The sequence below is a fragment of the Xyrauchen texanus genome, chromosome 34, assembly GCF_025860055.1.
Source record: "Xyrauchen texanus isolate HMW12.3.18 chromosome 34, RBS_HiC_50CHRs, whole genome shotgun sequence".
Lineage (NCBI taxonomy): Eukaryota > Metazoa > Chordata > Actinopteri > Cypriniformes > Catostomidae > Xyrauchen > Xyrauchen texanus.
In genome coordinates, this window is record NC_068309.1 from 18541600 (window position 1) to 18557843 (window position 16244).

The 16244-nt window shown below is 47.8% G+C and overlaps 2 protein-coding genes across 6 annotated transcripts; one reads left to right on the forward strand and one right to left on the reverse strand.

The window, feature by feature from the left end:
• The first annotated feature begins 1689 nt into the window (after positions 1-1689).
• Positions 1690-2901, forward strand: LOC127627895 (uncharacterized). Of its 3 annotated transcripts, none has more exons than XM_052104499.1 (2): positions 1690-2514; positions 2551-2901. In XM_052104499.1, the coding sequence occupies exons 1-2, from the start codon at positions 1690-1692 to the stop codon at positions 2899-2901; spliced, it is 1176 nt and encodes a 391-aa protein (XP_051960459.1). The 3 variants fall into 3 exon arrangements, with proteins under 3 accessions (XP_051960459.1, XP_051960460.1, XP_051960461.1); XM_052104500.1 differs by having other exon boundaries at positions 2590-2901; XM_052104501.1 differs by having other exon boundaries at positions 1690-2475; positions 2590-2901.
• A 1870-nt stretch (positions 2902-4771) lies between these two features.
• On the reverse strand, positions 4772-15049 carry fbxo40.1 (F-box protein 40, tandem duplicate 1). 3 transcript variants are annotated; one of them, XM_052104496.1, is made up of 5 exons: positions 14755-14855; positions 11092-12921; positions 10164-10366; positions 5072-5165; positions 4772-4913 (listed from the first exon to the last, which is right to left on the reverse strand). In XM_052104496.1, coding segments are annotated over exons 1-4 (2049 nt in total). In that variant the 5' UTR covers positions 14770-14855; the 3' UTR covers positions 4772-4913; positions 5072-5164. The 3 variants fall into 3 exon arrangements, with proteins under 3 accessions (XP_051960456.1, XP_051960455.1, XP_051960458.1); XM_052104495.1 differs by having other exon boundaries at positions 5072-5232; XM_052104498.1 differs by lacking the exon at positions 14755-14855 and adding an exon at positions 15006-15049 and having other exon boundaries at positions 5072-10366.
• Positions 15050-16244: the final 1195 nt, after the last annotated feature.

Consider the following 16244-nt stretch of genomic DNA (forward strand, 5'->3'; position numbering starts at 1 on the left):
CAAGAGGAAGGAAGGGGCAAATCCGGGAGACAGCCGGGAAAACAGTTAACAACTATGGCGTAGAACAAGACGGGACTAGCGGGATCAACGACAGGGGAACAAGGGGAGCTGGCAAGCTAAGGGGTAAACAAGAGGAGTATCAGAACTAGGCGAGACTAGCGGGGGGGCAAGGACACGGGAAACTAAATACAATAACCAACACCCGTGAAACGGATGTGCTGTGGTATTTACAGGGGAAGGTGCAGGTGTAAACCATGACAGGTGATGAGACGAGTGCAGGTGAAACTAATGTGCAGGAGTGCAGATGACGCGAGTGCAGGTGGTCATAATGTTCTGGGGGATTGGAAACACGTGAGAAACTAGAGGACGGGAGATAACCTACGAGCATGTGAGCGAGTAGGAGCAAAGTGGGCATGAGGGCTCGAGCGAGCAAAAAGAGCGTGAAAAGCTCGAGGGGGCGGAGCGAGGGAGTGAGGTCGAGGGAGTGAGTGTGTGTGCGACGAAGCGGGGATGGGGCAGAGGAGCGGGGTTCGTGACAGTACTCCCCCCTCTAAAACGGACGGCTCCTGACGGCCGCGCTCGGTTGCGAGGAAGTCCCAACAAACAAACAAAACCCTGAACAGACAACCCACAAAACACACAAACAAAATTGAGGGCAGTCCAAGGGGCACAGAGGGAAATGAGACAGTCCATGGGGTCAATGGGCAGTTTCAAGGCAAGGTCAGGGGGAACATAGTGGACAGGCGGGTGGTCGGGAGATCTAGGGGGCAGCCGTAGGGCAGAGACAGGGTCAGGGGTTCTGGAAGGCGACTGGAGGACAGGGACTGGGTCCGGGGGTCTGGAAGGTGACCACCGGACAGGAATAGGGTCCGGAGGCCAGGGAAGAGGCCACAGGACAGGGAGAGGGTCAGGAAGTTCGGGCTGAGCCGTGAAAGGCGGTGCCGTCAGAGGCGGCACTGTAGGCGGCTCTGGAGGTGGGGTTCTGGAAGGCTCTGGAGGTGGAGCCGAAGGAGGCTTTAGGGGCGAAGGCCTGAAAGGCTCTGGAGGTGGAGCCGAAGGAGGCTTTAGGGGGGAAGGCCTGGAAGGCTCAGGAGGTGGAGCCAATGGAGGTGGCGCCGTGGGAGGTCCCCGAGGCGAGGACCTGGCAGGCTCTATAGTCTCGGGGGGTAGAGCCGTAGGAGGCCCGAGAGGCGGAGCCATAGAAAGCTCTGGAGTCTTTGGGAGCAGAGCCGTGAGGGGCTCGGGAGGTGGAGCCGTGGGAGGCTCTGGAGGGGGAGCCATAGGAGGCTCGGGAGGTGGAGCCATAGGAGGCTCGGGAGGCGGAGCCGTAGGAAGCTCGAGAGGCGGAGCCGTAGGAGGCTCGGGAGGCGGAGCCGTAGGAAGCTCTGGAGTCTCTGGGAGTAGAGCCGTGAGAGGCTCGGGGAAAAAGGTCATGGAAGACTCAAGAGGCTCTAGAGGTGGGGCCCTGGAAGGCTCGAGAGGCTCGAGGGGGGGAGCCATGAAAGACTCGAAGCCCCGAGAGGCTCGGGAGGAGGAGCCCTGGAAGACTCGAGAGACGAAGCCCTGAGAGGCTTGAGGGGAGGAGGAGCCCTGAGAGACTCGAGAGGGGAAGCCCTGAGAGGCTTGAGAGGGGGAGGAGCCCTGAGAGACTCGAGAGGCGAAGCCGTGAGAGGCTCGAGGGGGGGAGCCATGAAAGACTCAAGAGATGGAGCCCTGAGAGGCTTGAGGGGAGGAGGAGCCCTGAGAGACTCGAGAGGGGAAGCCCTGAGAGGCTTGAGAGGGGGAGGAGCCCTGAGAGACTCGAGAGGCGAAGCCGTGAGAGGCTCGAGGGGTGGAGCCATGAAAGACTCGAGGGACGGAGCCCTGAGAGGCTCGAGGGGAGGAGGAGCCCTGAGAGACTCGAGAGACGAAGCCGTGAGAGGCTTAAGGGGTGGAGCCATGAAAGACTTGAGGGACGGAGCCCTGAGAGGCTCGAGGGGTGGAGCCATGAAAGACTCGAGGGACGGAGCCCTGAGAGGCTCGAGGGGAGGAGGAGCCCTGAAAGACTCGAGAGGGGAAGCCCTGAGAGGCTTGAGGGGGGGAGGAGCCCTGAAAGACTCGAGAGGAGAAGCCCTGAGAAGCTCGAGAGGAGGAGCCCTGGGAGGCTTGGGAGGAGGAGCCTTAGGAGGCTCGAGAGGAAGAGCCCTGAGAGGCTTGAGAGGAGCCCTGGGAGGCTTGGGAGGAGGAGCCTTGGGAGACTCGAGAGGCGGAGGCCGCGAGGGCTCTGAGGGGCGAGCAGAGGCTGGCAGAGCCGTGGAAGACTCTGAGGGCGGAGCAGAGGCTGGCAGAGCCATGGAAGATTCTGGGGGCGAAGCAGAACCCGGCAGAGCCGTGGAAGACTCTGGGGGCGGAGCAGAACCCAGCAGAGCCGTGGAAGACTCTGGGGGCGGAGCAGAGGTCGGCAGAGCCGTGGAAGACTCTGGGGGCGGAGCAGAGGTCGGCAGAGCCGTGGAAGACTCTGGGGGCGGAGCAGAGGTCGGCAGAGCCGTGGAAGACTCTGGGGCGAGAGAGGTCGGCAGAGCCGTGGAAGACTCTGGGGCCGGAGCAGAGGTCGGCAGAGCCGTGGAAGACTCTGAGGGAACCTCTGCGGTCTTGAGCACAAGACGAGACTGGGGAGAAGGGGCCCTCTTCCTTTTCTTGCGTCCTCGGCCAACAGGGGACGGTCGAGGCTACAGGCGCTGGCTCGCCGACCGTGGCGGGCATGGGTGCTGGCTCGTTGGCCGTGGCGGGCATGGGCGCTGGCTCGTTGGCCGTGGCGGGCATGGGCGCTGGCTCGTTGGCCGTGGCGGGCATGGGCGCTGGCTCGTTGGCCGTGGCGGGCATAGGCGCTGGCCCTCTGGCCGTGGCGGGCATGGGCGTTGACTCGCTGGCCGTGTAAGGCTTCGGGGCTGGGGCCGTGTAAGGCTTCGGGACTGGGGCCGTGACAGGCTTCGGGACTGGGGCCGTGACAGGCTTCGGGGCTAGGGCCGTGTCAGGCTTCGGGGCTAGGGCCGTGGTAGGCTTCGAGACGGGGGCCGTGGTAGGCTTCAAGATGGGGGCTGTGGTAGGCTTCAAGACGGGGGCCGTGGTAGGCTTCAAGACGGGGGCCGTGGTAGGCTTCAAGACGGGGGCCGTGGTATGGAACGCTGGTTCAGTTTCTGCCTCCCCCACAGTAAACGAGGAACCAGCGTACAGTAGGGCGAGGTCAATAAACTGAGCCAGGTTGAGAGAGCAGCGACCACCAGGCATGAATGATGAGGCTGACTCATTCAGTTCATATTAAAAATGTCTTTTAGAGCCACCTCATCAAAATTCACCTGGTTAGCCAGGGCACAAAAGTCAACCACATAAGCCTCCAAGGGTTGACTCCCCTGACGCAAACCCAAGAGTTGGGCCGCTGGGTCCATAATATTTAGGGCACGGTTTAAAGTTCTCCAACCGCTGCCCTGCATAAACAACCCTTGGCAAGCGCCCGAAGAGCCATCAAACCTCTCAGGGGGTTGAAGGCTTACGGCGCTCAGAAATGCACTGGAGGCATAAACGGGCTCAGGGTCAGACACAGGTGAAACAGGGTGACATAAATCAGACCAAGAACATACCTGCTGCCCCTGGGCCGCGAGCGCTCGGTCCTGCCTCCAAACTGTAGCTCCTCGCGCCGAATGTGACGTGCACCTCCGCTCTAGTGAGCTGCGCGAATCCTCAGTGCGGGGAATTGTGACTGTCTTCGGTAACGGTTGGTTATTCTGTAACCCGCACAAGAAGAGACAGTCACAATGTCGAATACAAAACAGCTTTATTAAACACAAAGCGTGCAAAGTACAAAAAAGGGCAAATCCAGTGAAGAGGCGTCAAAGGGGAGCGTGATGTCGGAGCCGGGGAATCAAGAGGAAGGAAGGGGCAAATCTGGGAGAGAGTGGTCAACGAGAGCGGGAGGTCGAAGCCGGGAAAACAGTTAACAACTATGGCGTAGAACAAGACGGGACTAGTGGGATCAACGACAGGGGAACAAGGGGAGCTGGCAAGCTAAGGGGTAAACAAGAGGAGTATCAGAACTAGGCGAGACTAGCGGGGGGCAAGGACACGGGAAACTAAATACAATAACCAACACCCGTGAAACGGATGTGCTGTGGTATTTATAGGGGAAGGTGCAGGTGTAAACCATGACAGGTGATGAGACGAGTGCAGGTGAAACTAATGTGCAGGAGTGCAGATGACGCGAGTGCAGGTGGTCATAATGTTCTGGGGGATTGGAAACGCGTGAGAAACTAGAGGACGGGAGATAACCTACGAGCATGAGAGCGAGTAGGAGCAAAGTGGGCGTGAGGGCTCGAGCGAGAAAAAAGAGCGTGAAAAGCTCGAGGGGGCGGAGCGAGGGAGCGAGGGAGTGAGGTCGAGGGAGTGAGTGTGTGTGCGACGAAGCGGGGATGGGGCAGAGGAGCGGGGTTCGTGACAATTTTGAGCTAATTTCAGTTCGGCTCCACCTGACACAAGAGATACTAATTGTAGGTTAGAGTCACAAAAACTGAGGCTGACGGGAGATGCACTGTTACTCTTAAAACATAAGCATCCCTCAGACATCGAGTGAAACACAAATTAGTACACCCCAGGAATCTTGCAGATGAAGTAGTTTGAGGGCTGAAATGACCATTGATATTGCTAAATTTAACATCAAAGTTCAACAGGCTCAGCATGTGGAGGATAAATTGATTTACTTCACAGCACAGAGAAGACTGATTTCTGACTGGTCATGGTTCTGTCATTGCTTCCACTGGATCCCCTTGAACCCTTATGACCAGGTGGGCCCTGCAGACCCAGCTAACCCTTTGGGCCAAGTTCTCTTAGGGGGCCCCTGCTGCCCATATCCAGTGCAACCTTGTTTAGCTTAACCTGCAATGCTGACAAAACCATTTGTTTCAATTAATTCAGTGCCTGCATGTTAAAAATGGTGAACTCAATGATCATGTGGGAATGCTACAATTCAACTTCTTAAAATTGAATAAAAGTATAGCCATGTACGTGGAGTGCATTTCACACATTGACATTACTTCTTTACCTGATTTTCCTTTCACTCCTTTTAGTCCCTGTATGCTGTCCCTACCAGGGATCTCATCCAACCCATCTTTTCCATCCTGCACCCAACAGAAATCCTGACAGGAAACAAAGGGGAGCAGAACTTTCACCCAACCCAAAGCAAACTGAGCCAACGACTGCATCCTAAAAAAAAAAATCTAATTGGAAATGCAGAAATGTGTATAACAGCTTCATAAACAAATAAAAAATCGGCAATTATACAATCATTCAGTCTTTTGCAGTTAGACATTTATGACTTAACAGTGTCTCTCAGTATATTTTACACTTCTTTTGATGATTGTTGCAGTTTAAAAGAAAAAAGCTTGCTGTTGAGAGGAAAAAATCACAATGGTTTCATTTCTCCAAAATGTGAACTATTGAAAAACTGTTGAAAGGGCAAAAGATGCAAACATTTTCTTCCTTATTCACCGGCAGAATTTTCACTATTATGAAATCTGCGTTTTATAATTCTTTAAAATTCAATACATGTACTAATTAGATAAAAAATGTCATGACTGTAAGCCATTGCAGTCCAGTTACTTCAGCTCTGAAATAACAATATTTTTAAGACAAAGATAATCACCTTTCCACAATCACATTTTAAAAGAGAGAGAAAAGTAAAGAAACAAGTGCAGCATAACTAAAATGTTTTTATTTTTTCATTTATTTTTGAAAATAATTTTAATTACAAGATAAGCTCAATCGACAGCATTTGTGGCATAATATTGATAAACACAATAAATTGTTTTGACTTTCCCTCCTATTCTTTAAAAAAAAAAAAAGCAAAAATCAAGGTTACAGTGAAGCACTATCAATGGACGTTGTCACGATCTTGCTCACCTGCACCGTGTCTCGTGTCCTCTGCCCCGTGTTTTCTGTTTCACCCGACACTAGTCACTTTCCATGTCACGCTCCCTTGTTGTCCGCCCGTGTTTCACTGTCTCTGTGAAAACTACACTTACCTTCTTCCCGTCGTTTCCGGCCCTGTCTGCGTGTTATTGTCCGCACCTGTCTGTCATTTTGTCATTACCGTGTCTCTTTATTTAAACCCCGCTGTTTTCCCTTCCCGTTGTCGTGCGTTAACGTTTCGTATTGCATGGTGACGTTCCGTGTTCACACTAAGCCTATGCTTGTTGCCCCTGTTCGTGTTCCCTGCCAGTCTGTCTACCCGCTCGTGGTTACCCTGTTATCCGTCTGTCCGTTCCGAGGTTACCCTGTTACCCGTCTGTCCATTCCGAGGTTACCCTGTTGTTCTCCGCCCTCCGTATTCTTCAGTAATTGAGTCTGCATTCTCCTGTTTCCACACCACAGCATAACAGAACGCACGACCAGAAATGGATCCAGCGGTCCAGCATGCCAACTACCAGCTGCTTTGTTTGAAGCAAGGGGACAGGCCGATAGAAGACCACGTCCGGGACTTCCTTGAGCTGGCAAACATCTCCGACTTCCCGGACTCGGCCTTGGTGGTTTTCTTCTGGGGTAACCTGAACCCCCTCACTGAAGGAGCGGTTGCCACCAGCGACGTGCGGTTGGGCACTGCAGGAGTTCATGGAAGAGACTTTGCTGGTCAGCTGCTCGCCACTCACTGTGGGCTTGACAGAGGAGGAGGACCCTACCTCACCCCCTGCGGTGGCGACCTTCCACGCGCCCATGGCTCTTCCCATCATGCCTGCCCCACCATTGAGCGAACAAACCCCCACGCCAGTCGATTCCCTTGAGCCTGCACGGTCCACTTCGTCTGCCCGGAGGAGGAAGAGAAGACGGGCTTCCGCCTCCCGGTCCACACCTGCCCCGGTCTGCGAGCCAGAGCTCACGCCTGCACCGGTCTGCCAGCCAGAGCCCTCGTCAGCCACGGTCAGTGGGCCTGAGCCCTCGTCAGCCACGGTCAGCGGGCCTGAGCCCTCGTCAGCCACGGTCAGCGGCCTGAGCCTGAAGCCACGCCGACCAAGAACAGTGTACCAGCGCATACCACGGTCAACCAGCCAGCGCCTGTCGCCTCGACCGTCCCTGAGCCAGCGCCTGTCGCCTCGACCGTCCCTGAGCCAGCGCCAGTAGCCAGGTCCATCCAAGAGCCAGCGCCTCTCGAGGCTCCTAGGGCTTCTCCTCTCGAGCCTTCCAGGGCTCCGCCTCTCGAGCCCCTCGAGCCATCCAGGGTTCCGCCTCTCAAGCCTCCTAGGGCTCCTCCTCTCGACCCTTCCAGGGCTCCTCCTCTCAAGCCTTCCAGGGCTCCTCCTCTCGAGCCTTCCAGGGCTCCTCCTCTCGAGCCTTCCAGGGCTCCACCTCTCGAGCCTCTCGAGCCTTCCAGGGCTCTGCCTCTCAAGCCTCTCGAGCCCCTCGAGCCTTCCAGGGCTCCACCTCTCGAGCCTTCCAGGGCTCCGCCTTTCGAGTCTCTCGAGCCACCCAGGGCTCCGCCTTCCGAACCTCCTTCGGCTCTGCTCCCAGAGACTCCCGAGGCTCCTACGGCTCCGCCTCCCGAGGCTCCTACGGCTCCGCCTCACGAGGCTCCTACGGCTCTGCTCCCAGAGACTCCAGAGCCTTCTAGGGCTCCACCTCTGAAACCTCCTACGGTGCCCCCTCCCTCGGCTCTGCCTTCAGAGCCTTCCAGGTCTCCGCCTCTGAAACCTCCTACGGCACCACCTCCCTTGGCTCCGCCTCCAGAGCCTTCCAGGTCTCCGCCTCTTACGGCGCCACCTTCCTCGGCCCCGCCTCCTGAGCCTTCCTCGGCTCAGCCTCCAGAGCCTCCCACGGCTCCGCCTCCTGAGCCATCCTCGGCTCCGCCTTCCTCAACCCCGTCTCCTAGGCCTTCCTTGGCTACGCCTCCTGAGGTACCCTTTGCTGCGCCTCCTGAACTTCCTTCATTTCCACCTCCTGAGCCGGTCTTTGCCTTGTGGCTGCCGCCCTGGCCTCCTAAACCTGTCCCAACCCAGCGGACACCCCCCAGACCTCCTGAACCGGTCTTTGCCTTGTGGCCACCTCCCTGGTCTCCTGGACCTGTCCCTGCCCGGTGGATGCCCCACAGGCTACCTGGCCCTGGCCCCGTCTCACGCCTCCATGGACTGCCTGCCTGCCCCCTCGGCCTCCGTGGACTGTCTCAGTGTCCCTTGTGCCTCCATGGACTGCCTGATTGCCCCTTGTGCCTCCTTGTTCTGTCTTTGTGCCCCTTGTTCTCCACCTGGTCTGTCTGTTTTCCCCCAGTCTACCCCCTCTTTCCTGGGTTCTTCATTCCTTTTTATTGTTTCTTTTGTTCATTTTAAGACCGTCTGGAATCCGGTCCTTTTGAGGGGGGATTATGTCACGATCTCGCTCACCTGCACCGTGTCTCATGTCGTCTGCACCGTGTTTCGTGTTGTCTGCCCCGTGTTTTCTGTTTCACCCGTCACTAGTCACTTTCCATGTCACGCTCCCTTGTTGTCTGTCTTACCGTTCACGCTCCCTGTCATGTCTTCCTTGTTGTCCGCCCGTGTTTCACTGTCTCTGTGAAAACTACACTTCCCTTCTTCCCGTCGTTTCCGGCCCTGTCTGCATGTTATTGTCCGCACCTGTCTGTCATTTTGTCATTACCGTGTCTCTTTATTTAAACCCCGCTGTTTTCCCTTCCCGTTGTCGTGCGTTATCGTTGCATGGTGACGTTCCGTGTTCACACTAAGCCTATGCTTGTTGCCCCTGTTCGTGTTTCCTGCCAGTCTGTCTACCCGCTCGTGGTTACCCTGTTATCCGTCTGTCCGTTCCGAGGTTATCCGTCTGTCCGTTCCGAGGTTACCCTGTTGTTCTCCGCCCTCCGTATTCTTCAGTATTTGGGTTACCCTTTTTTTCCCATCGTGGATTTTGATTTGTTCCAGTGTTTGGTTTCTTTTGAGTTGTTATTAATAAAGCCGTACTTGGATCCACACCCCGTCTGCATTCTCCTGTTTCCACACCACAGCATAACAGATGTGAATGTGGCTCATTTTTGTAAGGTTTAAAGACAAATGTGAAGCTTATAATTTTATAACAGCTCTTGCATTAATTATTCTGTTAAAACTCATGTGTTATTTAAGCTGTACAGTTGTTTAAATCCTAATTTTTTTTACAGTCGTTTTAGGGTTTGTTGACATTACATCATAGTAACGAAGTTGTAAAATTGGCAATAATTTTATACAGAAAAGGTTTGTAAGAGTTTTTATTACATGTAAACACATACTTTTAGTATTTGTCTTGTGGCCATACTTTTTAAATGTTTTGGAATTGGCTTCATTCACTTTCATCGTAAGTGCCTCATTGTAATCTTGATTTTTTTTTAAATAATTTTATTAAATAATAAAAAAAAAACAAGAGGTAAATGATATTATGCCACAAATGCAGTCAACTGGGCTGACCTTGTATTGAACCTGGAATATTCCTTTGAATACATTTTGTTCTACTGTACATATTAATTAACAAACAACATGAGGATTTAACTAAATGCTTCATACGGCACCAACTTTGCCAGAGGTTTGTTTGTTTGTTTTTGTCTTATATATTTTTTTTCTGTTAATGTTTCTTAATATAATATTATATTATTTAGAGAGGTTGTATAAAACTATCTCTAATAGATGACATGCTAGGTCCTTACTTTTACACCCTGAGAAAAGCACTTATTCATAAACGGACATTTTCCATTGTTTTCCATCAAATTCACTGGGGAAACTGAATAAAACTAAATTAAACAGAAATAAATCAAAACCTGCAGGAATCCTGATGATTGTCAGCATAAGGAAAATAGTATATTAACACAACCATATTTTAAAATGTGTTAATGTAATGTAACATTATAAACATAATTTTAATTACAAATGTACAGATATATAAAAGTGGCACCAACAGAATTCCACTATAGATACTGTAGATGATCAAAATCACATGCCAAAACAAGATTAATCCTGTAGGATTAACATTGCAATACAATTAAAACATAATTGGTTTTTAAAGGTATATGTTGTTATACATCCTTTTATATGTCCAGTATTAGGCTGAAGGGGTCCAACAGTAAAATCATATTAGATCTTAGATTAAAACTAAAATCTTAAATTCAATGTCTGTTATAGTGAAAATATTACTAGTTTTTGATGAACATGGAGACCAGACTGTGATTCTTCCTCTCGCCCCCCTCTTGGCAGTCATAAACACCAGTTAAAGGAACAGGTTCTGTCTTACTCTCCTTCTGGTAGTATGGACAATCCTTTAGATGTTCGGAAATTGGAGGCAATTTTTCAAAGCACCAGCTATCCACAGTGGAAAACAGGTTGCTAAACTGCCAAACCTGAAGAAGTTTTGTAGGACCATTAATGTAATATAAAAACAAACAGTTATTTTATACACTCACTTAGCACTTTATATAGGAACACCTGTACACCTACTTATCCATGCGATTTTATAATCAGCAAATCGTATGGGAGCAGTGCTATGTAAAATCATTCAGATATGGGTCAGGAGCTTCAGATAATGTTCACATCAACCATCAGAATGAGGAAAAAATGTGATCACAGTGATTTGGACCGTGGCATGATTGTTGGTGCCAGACAGGCAGGTTTGAGTATTTCTGTAACTGCTGATCTCTTGGGATTTTCATGCACAAAAGTTTCTTGAGTTTACTCAGAATAGTGGCAAAAACAAAAAACATCCAATGAGCAGCAGTTCTGCAGACGGAACAGCCTTGTTGATGAGAGAGGTCATGGAGAATGGCCAGACTGGTTTGAGTTGACAGAATGTCTACGGTAACTCAGAAAACCACTCTGTACAATTGCAGTGAGAAGAATGCACAACATGTCGAACATGGCGGATGGGTTTCAACAGCAGAAGAGCACGTCCGACACTTTATTAGGGCCACAGTATTCCTAATAAAGTGCTTAGTGAGTATATGTCCATGCATACTGTCGACAGACTATATTTTCTATGTATGTTTGCCACTTTTCATTAGTTAAAACTGAAACTAAAAAGGAGAATTGACAATATCTCATGTATACATGAATTGCTGTAGAAACTTACGTTCTTTCTGGTTCTCCAGCACCAGCCACCATGAGAGTAAACCTTCTTCTCCCACTTCAGTGAGACCATTCCTCTTTCATTCAGCAAGGTGCTGCACACTTCTCTCATGAGTCGGGATACCAGAGACAACTGGGTCAGGGTGAAGCTGTCAAGAAATCCAACAATGTGGACAAGAACCTCAAAGGGAAGCTTGCTTAGAGCATCCATATTGCGTGTACGCTTTCTCTCCAACGTCATCGTTTTCACACCTTCATATAAAATAGCTGAAACTTCAGGTCTGAGGCAGAATGTGCTGAGGTCTTTATTGTAGACGACAGTCGCTCTTTGAGAACTGGGCTGGAACCTTCGTTGAATGAAAGTGCAGCCCAGGTAGGCAAGAGGACAACGCTGCTCAAACCAACCACTGGCGCAACTCTGGATGTCGGAGTGAACATTTTTGAAGTGCGAAGGATACTCATCTCTTCTAAATGTGTGATTGCACATGCATGTAAATGCAGAGCTGGATTTGTTGTGTCTTCTTGTAACACTCTCCGCTTGAATTTGGACATGAAGATTCAAAGCTCGGTCAGCAACGATATCTGCCAGTGAGTTCTCTGGTTTGAAAGGAGCTGAGTAAAAATCATATGTCTGTGTTCCAACATCCAGAAGAAGAGCATCTGCAGACCTGGATTCAGCTATGAGGTGTCCCCGTAATTCCCTCTCCAAAGAACACAACAGAGTAGCTTGAACTTCATCCCATTTTGGCATGTCTTCAATTTCAACACCTAGGTCTGATGTGTCAACACTTACGCTCACTTTTTTGTTATGTGAGGGGTTTCGAATGCGACTTTGTTTCGCTTTGAAGCTGGTTGGGATTTTGAAAGTGCAGACTGATTTATTCTTAATTGGCTCCAAATGTTTATATATGAATTTCTTCTTGGGTCTTGTGTCGCACGCGAACAGGGATGTGGCGATGAGGAATTTGTCTTCATCCATTTCGTATGCATTGTATTGCGGTATATCAGAAGGGGTTTCGTGACTGTCATTTTGCACTTGTGGCTCTTCTTGTACGATTTCTAACCGGCTTGGGTTGGCTCGTGGCTTTATTTCAGTGCCACTTGAAGATGCAGGATTTTGCCCTAAAGATTTGATGGTATGTTTGCAGCCACTCAATTCCATACTAAACATTTTCTCCCAAATGTTATAGCTCTCAAGATCCACCAAATTGGGATTCCTTGCTAAAGCTTCTCTTTCCTCTCGAGTCAGTCCTTCTTCCTGAAACTCGGTGTTTGAAGGACTGCCTGCAGATGCAGATGCTTCCTCTACTTCATTTGAGAGCGGTACCCCTCCCACGGCTCCCTCTAGCACCATAACTGAAGGTTCCTCAGCCACCTTTTCTATAAGTTCTGGAAAAAGATTCTTCATTTTTAGTGATCGAAACAGATGCTGCTGGTCCCTAAGAGCCATTGAGAGATCCAGAGGTTCCTGTGTGTGGTTCTCCTTTAAGATGTTCTCATAGAACTCAGGGGTTTCAGACTCTTCAATGGGCCATCGGTTCCACTCCATGGAGCAGAAGACAATGCTGGCAGGACATAACTCTAAGTGCTTTGCTAGCTTTGATCGGCACATGGTGAAGGGGCAGCCATATTCAACATTGAGACAAGGCACCCTCTCATTTGGGCACAAAAGCATGTGTTCTTCTTCCTTGCAGAGGTGAAACACAGCACCGCACAGCAAGCGGCAACTGATGATCACACACGAGACAGAAATCTCTACTGGAGTCTTGCAGCGTCGGCTGTGGCAACTCTCACAGTGTCGATGAAGTTTTGATGTTTCAGTCCTTTGCCTGCCCTGTGATAAAATGCATGATAATAAGGTGGTAAGATATTTGTATGTGTTTTAGACAGAATAGAAACTTAGAATAGAAACATGAAAGTAATTGTTATTATTATTCAGATTTACCAGATGTTTTCTTAAGCAAACCCACAGAACATTTATATATATATACAGCCAATCTGAAGTAACCTTGAGTTAAAGCGATAGTTCCCCCATAAATGAAAGTGAATTTACTCACCCTCATGCCATCCCAGATGTGTATGAATTCATTTTTTTTTTTTTTTTTTTTTTTTTGCTGAACATAAACAAGGATTTTAAGAAGAATATTTCAGCTCTGTAGGTCCATACAATGCAAGTGAATGGTGGCCAAAACCTTGAAGCACCAATAAGCACATAAAGGCAGCACAAAAGTAATCCATACAACTCCAGTGGTTAAATCTACATATTCAGGATTGATATCAGTGTATGTAAGAAACAGAACAATATTTAAGTACATTTTTACTATAAATTCTCCTCCTTGCCCAGTAGGTGGCGACATGCACGAAGAATGCAAATCACTAAAACAAAAGAAGAAGAGTGTGGAAGTGAAAGTTGAGATATATAGTAAAAAAGGACTTAAATATTGATCTGTTTCTCACACACTTATCATAATGCATCTGAAGATATGGATTTAACCACTGGAGTCCCATGGATAAATTATGCTGCCTTTATGTGCTTATTGGACATTCAAAGTTCTGGTCACCATTCACTTGCATTGTATGGACCGACAGAGCTTAGATGTCCATCTAAAAACTTAGTTTGTGTTTAGTAAGAAAGTCATGAGGGTTAATTAGGTGACCATACGTCCTCATTTTCCCGAACATGTCCTCTTTTTCAGACCTTAAAAAAAGCATCTGGCCAGGATTTCTAATTGTTCGAAACTGTCCGGGGTTCTGCATTAGTTGCATGTGATTGTGTGCGCTCGCATAATTGCATTGCTTTAACCCGTCTTTGTAAGTACCGCCTTCTCGCACACCAAGTGGTCGATTTATAAGATGCTTGCAGCAACTATTGATACAAATTCCTGCTTGTCAATCTCTCAGCCAGCACGTCAAGCGCTGTTGTGTTCGGCATCAAACAGTTACTTGACAGTCGAAGGAAATGACGGATGAGTGGAAACAGCGCCCAAAATTTACATAAGATTTGCACAAAAAATTCCCATGCTTTCGTCCAGGTCGAGATCCGTGGGAAGCAGAATGTACGACATGTTGCTAATAAAGGTGCAAGTGATTTAGAAGCACACATTAGCTCTGCGATGCATAAAGGGTCAGCAAAGGGTGAAAGTTCATCAAGTAAATTAACAGACTACTTTTTGTGACCAGGTAAAATTATTATTATTATCACATTGCTTCATTTTCCATGGCCATTCAAAATAATAGTAATAGTAAATGAAGGTACACTCATTGCATCAAATATTTTTTTTAGTACATGGACATTCAAAAGAATGTTTTTATTTATTTATATATACTTAGGTTATGCTAATAGAGTGTCTTTCTCACTTTATTAAAGTTTGCATTCATAGTAACTGTTTTGAACAGTATTATTCCACCCCACCCCCCGGAAACCTTTTTGGAAAACCAGAATATGAATATAAGAATTTAAATTTTTGTGTGAACAATCCCTTTAAGTGCCAAGGTCACACAAAGGAGGTAGCTCAAGAATCAACCATTCAAGCAGTGGAACTTACAATCTTTCATTAAGGTTTCTAACCATTAAGTCTTCCCAATTCAGTTAATGGGGTGTAGCAAACACTCATGTAAAGCATTGTCCAAAGTTAACACACAACTTCTCTCAACAGGATTTACTTACTTTATGGAAACACATCTGACATCTATTACACTGTGTGCATTATATCATCTGTGCAGACCAGAGAGCATTACATCTTTCCATTTAAATGTAGGCAAAATGCAACTGCTGATGCAAAAACATGCAAAAACAAACACACATGTTAAGATGCTTCTTTTTCTTATTCCTATAGTATGATTTCTAGACTGCCAGGATTGCACTGATCTTTTGCAGAGCAAAAAAAGACACTTGAAAGGCAAACAAATTTGTCCTACCATAGTGTTTTCACAGTGAGGTCCACGCTGTGTTCAGCTCAGTCACCTAATATCTTTGTGAACCTATATCTGTGTCTGCCCTTTAGTTAAAAATAGAAAGGCGTTGACATGCACAGTGTTATACAATAGTCAAGTTACATGTACTGTAATCTCAGCCCCTCAAAATGTATCTGGTCTGTATTTGGGTCAGTGTTTAAAGAAATCCAAACTTTAAATAAATGTATTTTCATGTTTCATTGTCATTAAAAGACTTACATCTGAGGTAACTGCTAATAACTATTATCTCAGGTGAGCCCATGGTTTCTCCCAATTTTTTTTTTTCTCCCTCTACTAACTAAATATCTTACTGATTTTTTGTTCCGTGCCACAGTCGCATTTGGCTTGCTTACTGGGGGCTTAAAGACAAAAATGTTTAGACATGAATTTCAATTGCAGGCTTTCAATAAAGTTGTTTAGTAAAAGTCTCAGTAAAGTCTTTAAAACTTTACTGTTATAACAGAATTGTTTTCTGTAAGGCTGCTTTAAAATTAATTGTGTTAATTGCATAGGCGGAAATCGCGGGGGTTGGGGGTCAGGACCCCCATCTGAGGGTTGTCCCCCTAAAATATCATAAAAATATGTGTATTGTAAATAATGTAATGATATATTCATAAAATAATTGTTTAAAAAATAAAATAATACAAATGCAAATGGGGCAACATCAAAAAACCCTTGGTGTCCCCTTCAAAAATTGCTCTTGAGAATTGTTATGTTTATTGTCCCCCCCAACATTTTGATGAAATTTTCGCCCCTGGTTAATTGTGAACAGCCCAATGCAAATGAAAATGACTTAACTCTAAAAATAAATATTATTTTAATTGGTTTCAAAATTATTACATGAAAACAACTAGGCTTTGCTCATCATGTTATTATTGCTTAATTGTAAAGACTACTTCAAAGTGTTCATCAAAAAATCCTCCACATGCAGCAATAACAATTTTGCAGATTCTTGGCATTCTAGCTGTCAGTTTGTCCAGATACTCAGGTGACATTTCACCCCACACTTCCTGTAACACTTGCCATAGATGTGGATGTCTTGTTGGGCACTTCTCACGCACCTTACAGTCTAGATGATCCCACAAAATCTCAATGGGTTTAAGATCCGTAACACTCTTTTCCAATTATCTGTTTTCCAATGTCTGTATTTCTTTGCCCACTCTAATCTTTTCTTTTTGTTTATCTGTTTCAAAAGTGTCTTTT

Bases quoted from the DNA above. Each gene is read 5' to 3' on its own strand.
- LOC127627895 (XM_052104499.1), top strand. From the start codon at position 1,690: ATGAAAGACTCAAGAGATGGAGCCCTGAGAGGCTTGAGGGGAGGAGGA. The intron at 2,515-2,550 runs GTCGGCAGAGCC...GGGGCGAGAGAG, and splicing joins ACTCTGGGGGCGGAGCAGAG to GTCGGCAGAGCCGTGGAAGA.
- fbxo40.1 (XM_052104496.1), bottom strand. The intron at 10,367-11,091 runs GTAAGTTTCTAC...AAACTTCTTCAG, and splicing joins GCTGGAGAACCAGAAAGAAC to GTTTGGCAGTTTAGCAACCT.